General features: G+C 37.8%; 1 protein-coding gene across 8 annotated transcripts in view; it reads left to right on the forward strand.

The window, feature by feature from the left end:
• The window catches only part of USP20 (ubiquitin specific peptidase 20), a 54,744-nt gene that overhangs the window by 6,084 nt on the left and 29,487 nt on the right, over positions 1 to 19,173 (forward strand). For 5 of the 8 annotated variants that reach the window (XM_074293844.1, XM_074293842.1, XM_074293843.1 and 2 more), the window contains 8 exons: positions 1,458 to 1,558; positions 8,951 to 9,049; positions 9,737 to 9,833; positions 14,602 to 14,655; positions 15,741 to 15,803; positions 16,001 to 16,132; positions 16,651 to 16,747; positions 16,862 to 16,931. In XM_074293844.1, coding sequence (XP_074149945.1) covers positions 9,753 to 9,833; positions 14,602 to 14,655; positions 15,741 to 15,803; positions 16,001 to 16,132; positions 16,651 to 16,747; positions 16,862 to 16,931 — 497 coding nt within the window. In that variant the 5' untranslated portion in view covers positions 1,458 to 1,558; positions 8,951 to 9,049; positions 9,737 to 9,752. The remainder of the gene's footprint in view (positions 1 to 1,457; positions 1,559 to 8,950; positions 9,050 to 9,736; positions 9,834 to 14,601; positions 14,656 to 15,740; positions 15,804 to 16,000; positions 16,133 to 16,650; positions 16,748 to 16,861; positions 16,932 to 19,173) is intronic. The other 3 variants (XM_074293846.1, XM_074293840.1, XM_074293845.1) reach the window with 1 other exon arrangement.

The following is a 19,173-nucleotide window of genomic DNA, read 5'->3' on the forward strand; positions in this document are numbered from 1 at the left end:
GTTGGAAAGGGGATGAAGTGCAGTGGTAGTTCGGTTAAAAGAATTAAAAGATTAGACCTGAAAGCAGTGATGAGGATGGTCAAGAAATGTGTAATATATGCAGAAACGAGGTGGAAACCCGAAGGAGCTGGTGATACCCGGCAGAATTAGTTAAGATAGTTGCTTGAGATGAGAAATATTTCCTTAGAGGATGCTTCTTCAATCCTCTGTTTAATTTTTGCTCTGCTTCGGTTCTTCTCTAAGTGAGCATCTATGGGGCTAGGCCCTAGGTCAGTTAATCCTCCTTGCACTCATTTTACTATTTTCTGTTTACATGCTAAGGGAAGTACTTCTGCAATTCCAAAGGCTGCTATTACAGCAAACACCTGTGTGGACTAGAATGATGCAGCAAAAGCTCTTTGGGAAAATGATGAGTAACACTCTGGGCAACAGGCTTCCTGGGTAGAGCCCTAGTTCTGTTGGAATTTGATGCTTGCTCATGGGCCTGCCTCCTCTAGACCCAGACCCTCCTTTGTCAGGGAGTAAAGTATGACAGCTGCATTTGATCTCTTCTGAAGGATCTTTTCACCTGCAGCCTCTCTTTTGAAATCTTAATTGTGTAACCTGGCAGCCTCCAAAGGAAGGCTGATTTCACTCTGAAAGCTCAGTGGAAAGCTTTATATATCAGTATGTGTGTGCATAACATTTTTCTCCCTTTTCCCCTTTCATGTACTGCTTCCCTCTTCCCTCTCCCCTCTCCCCCAGGTCTTACAAAAAATCTTTGTAAAGTTTGTTTTGTGTTTTGTTTGGCTTAACTCGGAAGAAAGTGGCATATGAATTCTTTCCAGAAGAAAGAATTATGTGCAGTGATATTGTAGTTTCTATATAAATATGGAAGGTGATCGATTATTTATAGTATAGTGAGATTTGTCAAAAGGCAGGATGTCCACTTTAGCTCAAGTTTTCCGAGTGGCCACTGGAGGAAGAGGGAAGATATAGGAGCTTTGTTTTTTGTAAATTATAATTCCTTTTCAACAGGTCCTGAACAAATGCCAACTGTGTGCAAATCCTTTGCCAGGCACTCCATTTCTTTAACTTTTTCAAACTGTTTCATACAGCTTCCAATTCTAAGATAAAAATGAGGGCTCATAAACATTGCAGATTCCTGGCAAAAGCTGGATAGGATTAGTGAGCAGAAAGAAGTTGTCAGTTCATTCTCTGGGAAAAGGTTGTCCATTGATAATTAATTGACAGTCCTTGACCTATGCTGCATTTTTAGGGTTTGCTCATCAGTTCCTATTAAATGAGGATTATTTACTTGGCTTCAGAAGCAATTAACTTCAAGCTTAGTTGGTGCTTACTTGCAGCCTTGCCTTTCTATGTCTACTTATAGCCTTTTCTTTTTAGGTTCTGTAGGTCTGGATGTTAGGCCTTGGGATTTGGTTCTAATTCCTACCTAAGTATGGTCTTCTTCGCAGGGACTTTGGTAGGATTCTACATGTGATGTGTCAAAAGAAGAAAACATATTGGTGGGTAGAAAACTTAGCATGTGGAATAATCCTCCTCAGCTATGCTTAAGGTAATTTAATTTTTTTCTTATCAGACACATTGTAATTTTAATAAATGACTATTTTAGGACAGAGGTGATACAATTTATTATGTGATAAATGTGTCTTGTTACAATGAAAGAAAACCTTGGTAAAGTAGATGGAAATAAAAGGTCCATCAGTAGTCAAAAGAAAAGAACACACATTTGAATCTACCATGATTATAAGTATTCCTCAATTTAAGGAAAGACTTTTGTTCTCTCTCCACTCTCCCTCACCCCCCCATAACTAGGTGAGAGTCTTCTTCTTTCTTATGCATAATATGATAAATGTGGGATTTATATAATATAGAGCAAGGCCTCTTAAATTTTTCCACTCCTGACCCCTTTTCACCTAAGAAATTTTTGTGCAATCCTAGGCATATATATATATATATATATATTAAGTATATTAAATAGGGATACATGTTGAACATTATTCGTAATAAATCATAATTTTATTTTAGACCAATTTTCTAGTATAAGTGTAATTTTTACCATTTATTAAAGATGAAAGCAAATATTTGATACTTTTTACTGTTGCAAAAGAACCATAGTTTAAGAAGCTTTGATGTAGAGAATTTCTTTAGAGAGTTGGGAAGTTTTTGTGGAAGTTCCCTTGAATTAAAGCAAAAACGCAACCAAAAAAGACTTTTTTTGTTTTGTTTTGTTTTGTTTTTAATTCTCTACTTCAGACTGCAGATTCTAAATGCAGTATGGTTACCTACAAACTTTGGTAATCCTGCAGAGATCAACATTTCCTTCCACACTGAATGAAAAGAATTTAGTCTTTCTTTTCAAAATAGCTAGAGGAGGTCTCAAGTCCTGATTTCCCAATCTCAGAGGTAAACAAAGCAACAACAACAAAAAAAGAATTTATTAAGTTCATGCTGGACATGAGTTCTTTTCAAAATCATGGCTAGGATAGAATGTGTTGAAACAAATACAAATATCTGAGAACTGAAGAAAACTTTTTAGATAATAGTCTATTGTTAAGTCTACTTAAATTTAAAGGTAGATATGATGATAATGAAGGGGTCATCAAAGTTTTGTCACCCTCAGGTACCTACTAATACAAAACATTAATATTGTAGATTAATAATAATGATATTAATAAGAGATATCTTTTACATAATATTTTAAGTTTTGCAAAGTGCTTTACAAATATTATTTTGTCCTTATAGCAAAGATGGATACCGTTAATATTCTCATTTTACAGGTGGGGAAACTGAGTTAGACAACAGTTAAGTTACTTATCCAGAGACACTCAGATAGTAAATGTCTAAGGTCAGATTTGAACTTGGGTGCTCTATTCACTGAGCCATTTAGCTGCTTCCAAACATTTATTGGTTCAAGTCAGAATTAATGAGAGTAACTCCAATTCATTTTTTTGAAGCAGGGGGGATTTAGCCAAATTGTGCAGATTAATCATCCTCACTATGTTTTCCAATTCATTTACCATACTATTGTGCAGTGTAAATGTACCAGTATGTAGCTATTAACTACTTGCCAATCATAAATTATGATTTTTTTTTTTTTTTTTTTTTTTTTTACTATTTTGAGTTTCCACCTCTGCCAAGGTCTATTGCCTATATAAGTTGTAAGACTATAATATGATTGTGAAGAGTATTGATCACTGACAAACACTGAACAATGGAGCAGGGTGTTTTCTTAAGTTGATTGTTGTCCTTGGTGCTCAAAGAAGGTCAAAATGATAGCACTAGGATGGGGTCAAGGTACAGAGTGTCCAACTGTAGCTGCTTAAACCAATATAAATATAAGCTTGGAAGGCTTCACCACAGGATGAGCTCAAATAGTCCATACGAACATTTGGAGTGGAAATGTCTCTAAATTTACACATTGCTGTCTGTTAGAATAGACCACATTTAGCAAAATACTTGATCCTTTATTTCTCTGAGAAAAGAGTCCATCGGTGGCTTTTTTCAACAATAAGGCCAGTTCTAATGATCTTGTGATGAAGAGAGCCATCTCTACCCAGAGGACTGTGGAAACTGATTGTGGATCACAATATAGCATTTTATTTGCATTTTATTTTCTTTCTCATTTTTTTCCTTTTTGATGTGATTTTTCTTGTGAAGCAAGATAGTTGTATAAGTATGTATGCATATATTGGATTTAACATATATTTTTACTATATTTAACATGTATTGGATTACTTCCATCTAGGGGAGGGGATGGAGGAAAGAGGGGGAAAATTGGAACACAAGATTTTGCAAAAGTTAATGTTGAAAAATTATCCATGCATATGTTTTGAAAATAAAAAGCTTTAATTTAAAAAAAAAGGAAAAGAAACGAGAGTCCACCCATCAGGATTTTGTTTCCTTCTCCATACCTCACAATCCCTCCTCATGTTCTCTTAGTTTTTCCTCTATTGTCCGAAAGATGGTGGCCTTCTCCTTGTTGAAGCCAATCTCTCTTCTTGTGCTTTTGATCTCCAGTCTCTTCCTGGAATTTGTTCCCTTTGTCATTCCCTGTCTTTTTTTTTTTTTTTTTTTTTTAATCTTTCTATACATGTCTCCTTTCTCATGCCTTAAAACTTGCCTCATAATTTAAATGACCTTCACTTGATTCTGCTGTGCCTGTGAATGACTCCTATATCTCTTTCTTTCTCCACCAAATTCCTGGAAAGGGGTCACTCAATTGCCTCCATTTCCTTACCTACCATTCAGTTGTCAATCCCTTTACAAACCCATCATTCTAATCTCTTAAAGATAACCAACAATTTCTTACCTGCCAAATTCATTGACCTTTTTTTCAGTCTCATTCTTCTTGGCTTCTTGAAACCTCTGCTTCTCTCTATTTTGATAGTATCCAATGACGTTGTTCTCTCTTGGTTTCCTCATTGTTTTCGAACAGATGTGTAATGTCATTGGCACAAGGAACTTCAAGTAAGGGATTTTCCCTGACACAACTGCTTTTCACCTTTGCAGCTACAGAGCTGTCTAGGGTACTGAAAGATTAATTGTCTCATCCAAGGTCACATAACTAATATGAATCAGAACCCAGGTTTTCCTTATGTATATGACCCCCATGTAGGATCATATAACTGAATGTGGGGGTCATGAAAAATTTGACAACAATAAAAGATATCAAATATTTTACAAAGATTTGATTCTTTATGTAAAAATACATATATCCATCTCATTAGTATGCAAATTTGCTTTCATCTTTAATAAATGACAAAATTATAAACACATATATACACCAAATAATTATTTTAAATTATTTTAAAACAAATTTCTCTAATTTATTATCAGTAAATGTTTGATTTGTATGTCTTATTTTATATATTTATATACTTGGTTACATAAAAATTTCTTGGATGAAAAGGGATTGCAAGTGGAAAAAGTTTAAAAAGACCTGCACGAGATCATACTTCCTCCTTCTTCTGACCATTCCTCAGTATTCTTTAGGTGGAACATTATTCTCCTCTTCACTAAATATGTGCACTCCTTAAAACTCTTTATTCTTTAGTCTTCTTTCTAGATATCCTTTAGTCTTTTCTCCTGTGATCTCATCTGCTTCCATGATTATAGACAGATGACTCCCCAAATTATCTCTCTCTTTCCTAGTATCTCACCTGCATGCTGGATGTTTTCATCTAGATGACCTGTATCTCAAATGATGACAGAGCATATATTTGGAACTAGAAGGCATCTTAGAAATCATTTAAGTTTTAGCCCCTTTATTTTACACATGAAGAAACTGAGGTTTAGATGTTATGTTATTTGCTTAAGATAGTAAGTTGCAGAGTTGAGATTTGAGATCCTCTGATTGTACTGACAAGGGGAGCCCCAAAACTCTTTCTCTCTCTCTGACTTTGGAAATGAGCCATGAGGTAGAGCACTTGAGAAGCTCCTTCAAGGAGAAATTCTCCTTGAACCCTGCCTCAGTGAGACTGGAAGATAAACCAAGGGAACCAAGATTAAGTGGTTTATCTTGGTGGGAATAATTGAAGTAATCTCATTTAGCTGGAGATCTAGATTTCTATTGACTCAAAACCACTCCCACTAAGTGGTCTCATTTAGGCCTGGGGGCAGTGACAGAATTGTGGGAATCTCTTTCTCTTGAAACTTCTCAGATTTCCTTATAAAAATGGCAATTTTCAACTCATTTCTTTGCAGAGAACCTAATATGCCATGCCAAGGAAACTCTCTCTCTCTCCCTGGCATAGCTGCAACCCTCTCTGCCCAGTGAAATGATATTCTCTTTCAGCATTATCCTCTCTTTAGCAATCTTACCTATTTCCTTCACAAGACTTTATACCTGTCGGGATTTCTCTACCTAGAAACTACTTTTCTGTCAGGCCCTTGTCACTAAGGAATTCAGTCTTTCTGTTCATGCATAGCAAAGGCTGACTTCCCAATGCCAATAATAAATTTCTTTTACCAATTAGGTTTTCGGGTTCATAAATTCCTTTACCAAGGACCTCTGCCATCAGAAGGGGGTTCCCACAACTCCCTGTCATGTGCCGAATTTCAAGGGAATTTAGGGGAGCCAAACCTCTTCATTTTGGTTCCCCGAACCCTGAACCTGCCACTAACCTCATCATTTAACTCCCTGACCACTAAGAGCCCAAATCTCATCATTTCCATATCTTTTCTGCCAAACTCTTCTTCCTAGCTTTTATTTCTATGAAGAGTATCATCATCATCTTAGATACTCAGATTTGTTATCTTGGGTCATGCTTGACTTTTCTTTGTCTAGCGCCCATATTCAATCAATTTCCAAGTCTTGCCATTCTTTTACTACATCTCTTGCACCTAGCTTCTGTAAACTTATTAGTCTCAACTCTAGTCTAACTTTACTCTCTCTTGCCTGCATAATTACAATAGCTTTACAGTTGTTTTTTTCTGCCTGTAGTCATTCCCTTCTCTAGCCCATTCTCCACACAGTTGCCAAATTGACATCCCCCAATTAGATCTGTCACCACCCTACTCAAAAGCTTCATATAGTTCTGTTGCATCTAGGATAAAATACAAACTCTTCAGCCTAGCATTTGAAGTCCTTGTGATATTATTCCCATCTACATTCTCCTCATTTACTATTCTTCTCCTTCTTATATTCTCTAGTCCCATAAAAATTGATTACTAATTGTTCTTCACACCATGACATTCTTTCTCTCACCTTTGCACTAGCTATTATAGTACCGGTGTGGAGGAACTTAATCATTCTTCACCTTCAACTCTTAGAATCCCTAGCTTCCTTTAGAGCTTGGCTCTAGTACATTCTCCCATATAAAACTTTGTGTGTTCTCCCCAGTTATACTACTGCATCGTCTCATCTTTGAAATTACTTTGTATAAATTTTGGTTTTTTGGTTTTTAGTACACATTATATTTTCCAGAAAAATGTAAACTCCTTAAGGGAAAAGAATGTTGCTTTGTAATTTTTTTTTAATCTTTGCACATTCAGTTCCATTCTTAGCATTTAGTTCATAATAAATTGTTGTAGCTCCAATCTGAAACCTTAAAAACTTTGAAGCATGAAGTAAGTTATAATAGGTTTATGTTTCTGGAGACGTAGGAAAATTGCAAAGGATACCCCCTTGAACCAAAATATGATTGATGAGCTAGGATGGACTGTTTGATAAAAAGCCAATCCCATCCTAACTGAAGTGATGTGAGTCTGGACCTGAAAGGGAAAAGAAAAGAATAGCATTTCTGGGCCAAGACTAACAGCCACTGCTCTGAATGCATATATCATCCTGTAGCCTCTATGGAATTCTCCTTTATAGATCTGAAGGAATCTGGTGAAGTCCAGAGGCCAGATAATCTTGCTTGCTGAGCCCAAGCTGGCTTCAAGGCTGAGTAGTTTCTAGTTGTCAGAAAATTTCATTGGAAGTATTGGCAGTGTGCCTAATCTATCTGCAAAATAAGAGAAATTAATCTTAGAAATTAAAGATCTATTTGGCTTTATTGTTTGAATGCTTCAGTTTGGTGAACTACCCTTGATGGAACTTCAGGTCTCAGATCTCAAACTAGATTATTTTTATTTTTATTTTATTTTTTGCTTATTTTTGTTGAGGCAATTGGGGTTAAATGATTTGCCCAGAATCACACAGCTAGGAAGTGTTAAATGACTGAGGACATATGAACTCAGGTCCTCCTGACTTCAGGGCTGGTGCTCTATCCACTGCGCCATCTAACTGCCCCTAGATTAGTTTTAGAGAGTTACATGAAGTAGCTAAAAGTTAAGTGACTTACTCAGAATCATATAGTTAGTAAATGTAGAGAGAAGATTTAAATTGAGGTTTTCCCAGTTCCAAACTATTATAACCTACTTCATCCTTCAAAGTTTTTGAGACTCCAGACTATGGCTACAACCAATTCCATGTATCCCTTCTTCAATTTTTTGAGAGGGCTAATGTTCCTAATAAAGAAGTTTGAAAAAGGAGTGGCAGTTAGAAGGGAACAATATTTAAACTGAATCTGCAAAACATAGGACAATGATTGGCTTCAAGTTCTAAATTCCTGATTTCAAATTACTTAATCAAAAGTTTTTGAACTTTTAAAAAATGCTTTGATAACTATATTTAAATATAATTAATTTCTTTTATAATCAGCATATTGTATTTTATGCATTGAAAAATATGATTCTCAGAATAGTTCTACTGGGTTCCCCATAATACACAGAGGTTAAGAACCCCAGCTCTGGAGTGTGGCATTTTATAAAAAACGACTGTAAGTCTTATCTTATGGGGTTTGTTAAATATTGATCACCTGATATTAGAGGCATCTTAATTTTTTTTTTTTTAAAATCTGCATAGGTCTGTTAAACTATGCAGCTAGATGGCCAGGGGATGGAACCCTGGATTTGTAGTGAGAAAGACTTGAGTTTAGATCCTGTTGCAAACTAGTTGCATGACCCTGGTTAAGGCCACTTACCCTCCCTAAGCCTCAACTTATCCATCAAATGGGAATAAAATAGCACTGAGCTCACAGGGTTGTGATGAGTGTAAAATGGTGTAAAGTGCTTGGTAAATCTTAAAAAGCAATATTCATGTTAATTCATTTTCAGTCATGTTATAACTCCCGCTGGGGTTCTCTTGACAGAGATGGCAGAGTGGTTTATCATTTCCTTCTCCAGCTTAAGTTACAGATGGGAAACTAAGCCAAAGAGGATGAAGTGATTTGCTCAGGGTCATACAGCCAATAAGTATCTGAGGCCAAATTCAAACTCAGGAAGATGAGTCCAAGAGAGCCAGTCCTGGTGCTCCATCCACTGCTCTGCTTAGCTGCTCCAAATATACATGCCGTTATTAATATTATTATTAACATTAATATTATTATTTGGTATATATTAATATTAATAAAAGTTACTTTTAAAAATCATGAAAGACTGGTATTTGTTTTCTTTTTTCTAGGCTCTTTGGTATAATCCTGATCAGCTTCTTCCAAAGAAGCTGAAACATTGAATCATCTATAGGAGAATGCTTACAACTGCTCAGTGGATTCACTTAGAGGTATGGCAAATCAGATTCTCACAGATGATGGATGAAGTTGTTCATTCATGACAATGATAAAGCCAGTTTTGGAGATCTATGTGATTTCTGTTAAAATACAGAAGAGCTATATTAAGTTATTATATATTGCTCTCTTGTCTGAATTAACCCTGCTTTTATAAATAGATCCACTTACTGGTTTAATGAAAGTGGATTAAATGTCTCTATATGCAGTGTCTTTGACAAAGTACTTGAACTCTGCTTTGGCTTCCTAGATTTAGAAAGTTGTTTCTGAATGACATTTCCCAAAAGGAATCCTTAGTAAGGGCTGATTATGCTGCTTTTACTACTATTTGTCATTGTTTAATAATTTCAGGTACTCCTTTTGATGAAGCTATTCACAGAGTATAAAATGTTTTGTTTCTCTAGAGGAATAGTTAGGAAAATTTGGATAGAAATGTCTGATATTTTTTCTCTGTAGTTCTTATAAATATAATCAACTTTCTTGTATTGCTCCTTAGCAATTATCAAAGGAGAATATTCACTGGACTGAAAAATTTGATTCAATCTAAAAAAACAAAACAAAAAACCCAGTAGCAGAGACTGTCTAGTTTTGAGCATATGGGTGTTTGTATTAGTAGTTAATTTTTTTTTTTTTTCCTGTGAAATGAGGCTAATCAACTAAAGATGACTTTTACATCCTCTTAGGTGCATTAGGGTAAGAATGGGAGACTCCCGGGAATTTTGCCCTCACCTTGATTCTATAGGTGAGGTCACCAAAGAGGACTTACTATTGAAATCCAAGGTAAGATGTCACACTTTTATAGGAGATGGGGTCTGGTTATTGGACTTGCTCTTGGAGTCCAAAAATAACCTGTATCTGTGGAAGGGTTTGACTGCATACAAAGACCTCCTGATGCCAATTTCTTGTGTACTCATTCTCCTTCAATCTTTTGAGCAAATGGAAATATCGACATCCTCGTAGAAGTCTCTTTTCCTGGTGATGTATTCTAATGACCGACCATGATGAGTTAGATCAGTTTGATTTTAATTTAGCTAATGGTAATGCTTTCAAGCCATTGGCATTTGGAAATAATATGTAAACACTAATACGAAGGAGTAATTGAGCACTCTTTGGAGATTTGGTAAAGTCATTTAAAATGAGAAGATTAAGGCATCTTTGGGCAAAATCTTCATATATCTTCTGTTGCCCAGGAAGGGCTGGTTAGTCCTTTTATCCTTCTTTTGTACAACCCTTGGTAGAATGTGGCATGAGATAAAAGCACCCTAATCTCTTTCTAAGTGAATTATTTTTCTGAGTATTAGAAGAACAGTTGTGAGTGCCACATTTTAAAAGACACATAAATTTACTTATGTCCAAAAGAGTACAAGGCCTTTGAAAGCTATGTTACATGAGGGACCAAAGTAATGGACTCCCATTTTTGGAAACATCTAAGCAGAGACCTGCTCCCAGAATCTTTGTAAATGGGATTCTCAGTGTGGGACTTGGGATTCAGGGTCTTTTAAGGTCCTTTTCATCTCTTAAGAGTTTATGATTTGGAGCAGCTAAGATGGCACAATCGATAGAGTACCAGCCCTGAAGTCAGGAGGATGTAAGTTCAAATTGGGCTTCTTTTCTGGTGATGATCTACACACCTTTAGAACTTCTCTGTTTACTTTCAAGAGTGTCATGAAATTCTTGAAACAAAATTAACTTTAAATAATAAAATACTTAAAGGAGAAAAGTATGGCATGAAATCAAACAAGGTATAAAACACATTGAAATTCCAAAGCTGTTGAAAATCACGGGTGTTTATGCTCGCTCTCTCTATAGCATGAATTGCACCCAAAACAGAATATTTTTATAATTTCAAGAACAGACTTAATAAATATCCCTTTAATCAGTGATTACCAATTTAGTGACTGTTTTCTAACAATAGCCTTTTAAATCTCAGGGCTTTTTTCTAGATGTTTTCTTAGATTTTTGTTTTACATAATTTTTATTGTTTTAAAACTAACCAAATAAAAAATAACTCTTGAGTCTTGTGATAGAAGCCTGTTTAACCTCTGGGTGCAATTTGGAATTTCTCTCAGAATTAATGAGGTATGCAGTGGAGATGGAAATTTAGTCTGGGAACTGTGCCACCTGTATTTTTGTTTTTACCATTACTATTTGACTTTGAAATGATCACCTTACCCTCTCTGAATCTCTCACTATCTTCACTTCTAAAATGAAGGCATTGTGTGCATTATCTTATGTTTTTGCTTTAAGGCTATACAGCAGTGGTATCAAATCAAATAGAAGCCACTAAACAAGTAGGTAAGGATCCTTGCCCACGATATATTGACTGAGAAAACCAACCATATTGTTCTATTGTATTTTTACATATTTTGCTAACTATTTCCCAATTACATTTTTATCTGGGACAGCCTGAGCTTTCTGTGTTAACACCTCTGCTTATAAGGTCTCTAACGATTGGATCACATAGGCAGCCAAATCCCACTATCATTAGCTTCTGGAGACAAATAATAAGACATCCAGTTTTATATTAGAACTGTTTGCTCCTCTGTCAAAATTAAAGCCTATGTGTTTTTAATTATCTATGGCTTGTTCTTTTTAGATTTGTTTAATCAAATCCTGCCCATGGTGATTTCCCTTTTGTCAGAGGATACCTGTTGTTAACTGTGGCTTCTTTTTAATGCACATTCCTTAGTCTTGTTTCAACAGCTGACCACTGGCCATTTGGGGGCACCTAAGTGATAAAATGGATAAAGTAGGATTCCACTTTGGAAAACTTAAATTCAAATGTAGCTTCAGACATATGCTAGTTGTATGACTATGAGCAAATCATTCTACCTTTCTTTTCCTCAGTTTCCTGAACTGTAAAATGGGGAAAATAGCATTTGCCTCCCAGGATTTTTGTGAGAATCAGATAAGATAATTAGCACTTAGGAGGGTGTCTGGCACATAGTAGACTTTGTATAAATGCTAATTGCCATTATTATTTGAACTGGGTGTCTCATATGCAGTATGTCCCAAACTGAACTTATTCTTTTTTCCCCCCAAATACTATGTCCTTCTTAGCTTCCCTGTTACTGTGGAGGACACTACCAAACTCTCAGCCCCTGAGGCCAGTATCATTTTTGCCTTCTCACTCAGACTCAACTGCCATATCCAAACTTGTCATTGCTGCCTTCCCAGCATTGCTTGGTGACTTTATCAGTGACCTGTGGCTAAATTACACACCACACACACACACACAGCACTCACTCTCTCGCTCGCGACTCTCTCTCTCTCTCTCTCTCTCTCTCTCTCTCTCTCTCTCTCTCTCTCCTGTTGATTCTCAAATCTACTTATCCAGCCTTAAGGTCTCTTATCTCTTAACTGCCTGTTGGCCATCTAAAACTAGATGTGACATCTTATACTCATGTCCAGAACTGAACTCATTTTATTCAACTCCCACTTTCTCTTCTAAACTCTGCTATTATTGTCAAAAGCAACACTATCCTCCAGTCACCAGGTGCACAGCCTAGGTTTTGACTGCAGCTCTTCACACTCAGCCCCACAGATCCAATCTGGGCCCCCGACCTGTAGTTTTTAACCTTCATCCCCTCTCCCTTCTGACAATGTCACCCTCTATAACGGGCAATTATTACTTCATGCCTGGATTAGTGCTATGGTTTGGTGGCGGGTCTCTCTGCCTCAAGTCTCTCCCCAGTCCATTATATTCTACACTAAGTGGCTAAAGAGGTTTTCCTAATACATGGGTCTCTCCATTGCATATTCTAGTGTCTCCCTGTTACTTCCCTCCATGATCAAACTCCACATTCTCTGTTTGTCATTTAGAGTACTTAATCTGTCCAGCATTTACTTTCTGGACTTCTTATACTATCTCTCCTCCATGTATGCCATTATTCAGTGACACTGGCCTTTTTGCCAGTCCTTGCATATAACACCTGATTTCACAATTCCCTGCCTTTTTACTGGCTGTCTTCCACACCTGGAATTTTCATCATTAAAAATTTGGCTCAAATCCTGCCTTCAGGAGATGTTTCTCATTCCCTTTCCCTCAGTGCTAATGCCTTCCATTTATGTTACATTTATAATGGGAGTAAGTGTATGCATGTGTGTGTGTGTGTGTGTGTGTACATAAACACACACATATCTATGTAGTACATAGTTACTTGTGTCTTGTATCTCCCTTGAGAATCTGTGAACTCCCTGAGGCCAGGAACCAGGTTTGTACCTTTCTTTGTATCCCTAGTGCTGGTACAAAGCAAGTACTTGATAAATACTTGTTGACTAACTGATCAATATGGAATAATCAGAATATGGGATGTCCAAACAGGGTTTCAGCCTGATCCCAGGGATTATGTGATTAACCAGTTGAAAGCTGACAAGATACATTACATTCTGCCATCTATTATGAGGATTTAATATCTTGATATCTACTCTCTCCTGAAACTTCTCTCACTTCTTTCCTGCAAACTTCCAGCATCTCCTTCTGCACCAGGCTTAGGCTCCTGGAGGGTAGTCTTAGTCTAATTGCTACCAAGCACACTACCACCACCTCAGTTCAGGTTTTCATCACCTTTTCCCTGAACCATTGCCTTGTCTCCTAATTGGTCTTCCATCCCTCAAATCTCTTCCACACTTCAATCCGTCCTTCCACATAGCCAGCAAAATTATTTTCCTAAAGATCAGATGTGATCATATCATTCATTTACTCAATAAATTCATGGGCTTCTTATTGACTCTAAGGTCCAATATTAATCTTTATTTCATTTTTATCAAATTTTATTTTTTGCATAAGTTTTATAATATACAAAATTATTAGTATAATAATACATATAGATAGCATATAAAAAGGAGATATATACATGTAAAGAGTATGTGCTCAAATGTTTTTTAATGTTAGGGATTCATGATCCCAAAAGTTTGGAGGCCATTGCTATAAAGCACAAGACTGAGGTGTTGGTGCTTGGGGTGATTAGAAGGGCATCATAGTAGAAAGAATCTTTCCTAGAACATGAGGAAGCCTGGCTCTAGGTCTGTCTTTGCCACTGTCTGAATTAGAGAGGTTGCTTCCTTTCTCTGGACCCAAGTTTCCTTCTCTATAAAATACAGAAATAGTTTGCAAGGTCCTTACAGCATTTTGTATTCTGTGGCCTGCTCTCCACTGGCTCTGGAGGATAGATTTGTTGGCTGGGATCTCTACATAGTTCTTCCTCTCGGGATGTCAGGTCTGAAGTCTCAGGTCGCCTTTGGGGATGTGAGTAGTGGGACTGCAGAACTGTATAATCTGAATACCAGGGTACTAGTGGGAAAACCCAGAGCTTATATATTGGCAAGACTGAGGATTTCATCTGGCTGAGATTTGCAGACATTTAAAGTGGGAAATTGAATATTTTTTGTTAGAGAATAACAGAAGTGATTCCACTTTATAGACTTGTACTGACTGACTCACCCAAATATTGGATAATTTCTGGGTCAATCGTAGACTTAAGCAAAAGCTCTGAGGGGACTCCTACAACTTCTCAAAAGAGATTCTTTTTCTTTTGCATGAACAAAGGGGACTTGCCAGTCCTGTGGAGCAGGAGGACCAAACCTCTGGGCCTGTCTCCAGGTAAAATAACTCAAGGTTTTTCACAGGCTAGTGATGATTACAAGTTAGGTAGTCTATTTCCTTAAAGCCTTTAAATAGAAAATAGGCTCTATCAGTTCAGATGTAGTTCTCAGAAACCAAATCAAGAGGGCACCAGAGGAAAAGAAATTCAGGGCACATGATGTTACTTATTCACATCTCTTCACATAAAGATGGGAAGCTCCTGAGAAAGGGCTACACCCTGTTGTATTCTAGCCAGTCATCCACATGACCGGCTCTAACTATACACATGCCATACTAGTTCTGTGAAAAGTATGGAAAATGATAAATGAATCTGTAATTCATTGAGGACGCAAGACAACCCTTTGAAAAATGAAGAAGAGTGTGATTAAGTGCCAGCTGAGATGTAAAGATGAATGACACAGGAGTACTGAGAAAAGTGAAACCAACCAGTCTTTGAATTGGGGTGATTGGAGAAAACTTTATGTCACAAATGGGATTATATTGGACCTTTGAAGTAGCCATAATATTTGGAGGAATTAGGGAAGATATTCTAGGTATGGGAAATAGCATAAACTCAGGCAGATTACAAGTCACAAATCTTCAGAAAAAGCCATTCTCCACTCTCCTGTGACAAACAGGAAGTAGAACAAGGAATGAGAAAACTCTTTTAACAGAGATAAGATGGTTAGAAGAAAAGATCTGTTATGGGACCCTAACAGGGTCATCTCCCCCTATGCATAGCACAGCATTGAAAATGTAGCCACCCTATTAGGGTGGCTACTGCTCCTTTTTAATTGCAAGGGAAGAAGAGTTGTTGATTATAAAAGGGTCTTAAAGGACCCAACGCTGATCTTTCTGTAGAATCTATAGAATCTTTCTGTAGAATGTGCCCTTCATCTTCTGAGATGATAAATATTCCCAATTTTAGTTCACTTTTAGAATTTGAAGTCAAAAAATCTCAGCACTGTCCATTTTAGGGTTGTATCAAGAATCCAGAAGAAGTATAATAGTAGTAACATTTAGGATGCAGTTATTTATTTGGTCTTGATTTCTTAAGCTGCTTAGCATTTGATTCTACTACATTTCCTTTTCTGTTCTCCTAGGTTGCTTGCCCTTATGTTGGATGTGGAGAATCTTTTGCTGATCATAGCACTATTCATGCACAGGTGAATCTTCCCCTTCAGGCCTCTCTAACTGGGTGGGGGAGGAAAGAGAACAGCCCTTACTTACTAGGTTGTCCAAAGAGTTTACCAAATTTTATTAGAAGTTACACAGAGCCAGACTATGGCAGGAGTCCATGTAGCTAGAAGACCTTCAGGCTCATAACCTTATATGACTATTCAGTACTCCTTTCACTTCCTAGGCCAAAAAGCACAATCTGACTGTGAACCTCACCACTTTCCGTGTATGGTGTTATGCTTGTGAAAAGGAAGTCTTCTTGGATCAGAGGTTGGCAGCACACCCACCAGCTCCACCATCCAAGTTCTCAGAGCAGGTAGGTCTTAACACTGTTCAATCTATAGATATTTCTCTAGTACCTCCTATGTCCTGGGTATTTCAACTTGCCCCAACATTACTCTTTTTTTTAAAAAGTTGGCTTTTTTTTTTAGCCCAAAGGGCACTGTAATACTTTAAACAAAACATAGCACTAAACATTGGGGAAATTTAAAATAGATTCTTGTGAGTATACATGTGATTTTGGGCATGTCATTTCTTTTGGATCTGAATTCCCTTTCTGGCATAGAATAAACACTTCCTGTCCTTAGCTTTCTTAGAATATCTGAGCTTTTTGGAGATGAGCACTGTTGAAAAACAAAGTAATGCTGCTAAGCAACTTAACTTACTTTTTCACCTCTTTCTAGTAAGTGCTTATATTTGAGGCTTTTGCCTCAGTATGTGTATATGTATGTATACACACATGTGTGTATATATATATATATGTATATATACATATCTATAGCTTTCTCAAGTGAAGTTTATGTTTTGCTCTTTTCTTCTGGGTCTTTCATATAGGAAACTCTTTTGCCTTCTCACCCTTTGAAGGCTGTTCCTATTGCAGTAGCCGATGAAGGGGAATCTGAGTCTGAGGATGATGACTTGAAACCTCGAGGTAATAGCCCACTTTAAAGAGCTAAGCTGTCTACTTTGAGTCTGAAGCATGTACATGAGCTTTTGGTTTCAAAATTCTCATGTCCCTTTTTCATTCCTTTCTTTGCTTCTGTAGGCCTGACTGGTTTGAAAAACCTTGGGAATTCTTGCTACATGAATGCTGCCCTCCAGGCACTCTCCAACTGGTAAGTAATCAGGATATCTGGGGAGATGGAGATTAAGGAACCTAAGGCTTCTCCAAGACACAGTATAAAGAAACAAATGAAGACCTGGGTATATGTTAGAACTGGGGGAAGCACTCTGTAAAGAGATTTAACAACAGGGATATAGCCAGAGGACTCTTTTGGGAGGAAATATAAGTTTCATGGAGTTCAGATCTGAAGGAATTATAATGGCAATAGAACTAACTGGGAAGAGACTGCAATGTTTGTCATAAAGAGTCCTCTTGGCTATCTTCCCCAGGGCTTTAGAGCTTCGTCATGCTGGCATCAGCAGGCCCTGCTCTGGGTAGGACTTCTGACTCAGGAGAGGTTGATCTCTTATAAATAAACTCACCATTCCTCTTCAGTTCACATATTTTAATCATTTGCCAAATCTTGTCAGTTCTACTTCTATTCCCTTCTCTCTGCTGCCTAATTTTTCTCCTGACCTATTGTGGTAGCCTCCTAATGAGTCTGCAGTCTCTCTGAGCCCTCCTCCAAACAATTCATAGCTTAATGATTTCCCCAAATCCATAGGCCTATGTCACTACCACCCATCATTAAGCTCTAATGTCCTATGACTTCTTGGGATCAAACACAGACTTCTCAGTTTGGATTTAAAGTCCTTCACAAACTGATTCAGAGACCTACATTTCTCACTGTTTTATGCCTTCATCCCCTCCATAGATTCTGCTATCCAACTAAGCTTGCTATAACATGCCCTCCTGGCAGTTACAATTACTAGCCTGTCCTAGGCCCAACAGAGTACCTTTGACCACTGACCTTTACAGTGTCAATTCTACCCAGCTCGCCTCCTCTGAGGCCTTCAAAGGTCTCTGGCCATGATCTCTTGAATCTATAGTTTAATAACCGGTAGCACGCTCAAGAACAGCCATGTGTAATCTTAAAGGCCTTTATTATACCTATTCACTTAATGCCCTGACTTGTTGGTTCCCTAGTGAACACCTGGTCAGAAGACCTACGTGTTCTCTACCAAACTGCTTACCTGTCTGGGCTATCCATCCGCTTGGCTTGGCTTGGCTACCCCAGGTTAGGGAGCCAGGTCAGAGAGAGTGACTGCTGTCTGCAGTAGGCTTATAAAGGGCCTGTGAGGTCACACACATAGCCGATCAGTGAGAGAGCCATCACCCATTACGAAGCTATCTCAATGTGGCCAAGATCCTACCCACATGGCAGTCCTAATATCCACAGAGAATACTTCCTGGGGAACTCAATCTCCTGTTGCACTGTGGCTGCCCATTTAAAGGACCCTTACAATTCCCTTCTCTTGTTTTGCGGGAACCACACATCTCATCAAGCTAAACTTTTAGCACCAGTTATAGTTCACTTGATTCATGAGATGACAGAGTGTTATGCCCAAGGAGGTACAAAGCAGCAGATCAGTAAACAGAAGTATGACAATAAGAACCAGGCTCAACAGTGGCCCAAGTGTTCAACCCATTCATTAAAGTCATACTCAAGGAGATGCCAATGAGGTAGGATGTCAACACTGAGGTGGGAAGTCAACAAGGTAAAACATCACAATTCTAATTAACAATTAAATATCAGTGAGGTAGGTTGTCATATTTCTAGTTATATTTATTACAATTCTAGACCAATTCTAGTTTCTCACAATTTTCTATTGCACTTGTCACAATTCTAGAGCAAATCTAGCTTATCACAATTCTCTATTGCTCTTTTCACAATCCTAGAGCAATTCTAGTTTCACAGGTGCATATAAGCAAAGTCATGTCCAGTAACATTGTCTCAATAACAATGGCAGGTGGGTGTGTTGGTTTTTCACCCACTAATTTAAAAGCATAGTCCTTCAATAGAAAGCATAGGGTAAAGCCTCTCCCCAGGCCACCATATGGCAAGTAGCCACGGGAGGAGCAAGGCCCATTGTCCATTTACAGTCTTTATATTGCATATCACCCAAAACAGTCCATTTCAGAAACACTGGAACTGTCTGCTGTCTCTGGTGTCACGGTCAGGAGGGACATTGCTGCCATCAGCGTCTGGAGGGCTGCTGACATCTGGCTGGTCCCTCTGGGCTGTTGTCTGGTCCTTCTCTTGGATCCCCAGGTTACAAATGTCTCTGGTGGGGATGAACTCTGCTGCTGGATCTGCACCTAGGAAAGAATGTACCCGGGGCCCAACTTGGGCCTTTCCAAATGCCATCCAGGCCTTTCACATCACAGTGGAAAGAAAGTTGTTGTCAAAAAGA

This window comes from Sminthopsis crassicaudata, chromosome 2 (assembly GCF_048593235.1).
Source record: "Sminthopsis crassicaudata isolate SCR6 chromosome 2, ASM4859323v1, whole genome shotgun sequence".
NCBI lineage: Eukaryota > Metazoa > Chordata > Mammalia > Dasyuromorphia > Dasyuridae > Sminthopsis > Sminthopsis crassicaudata.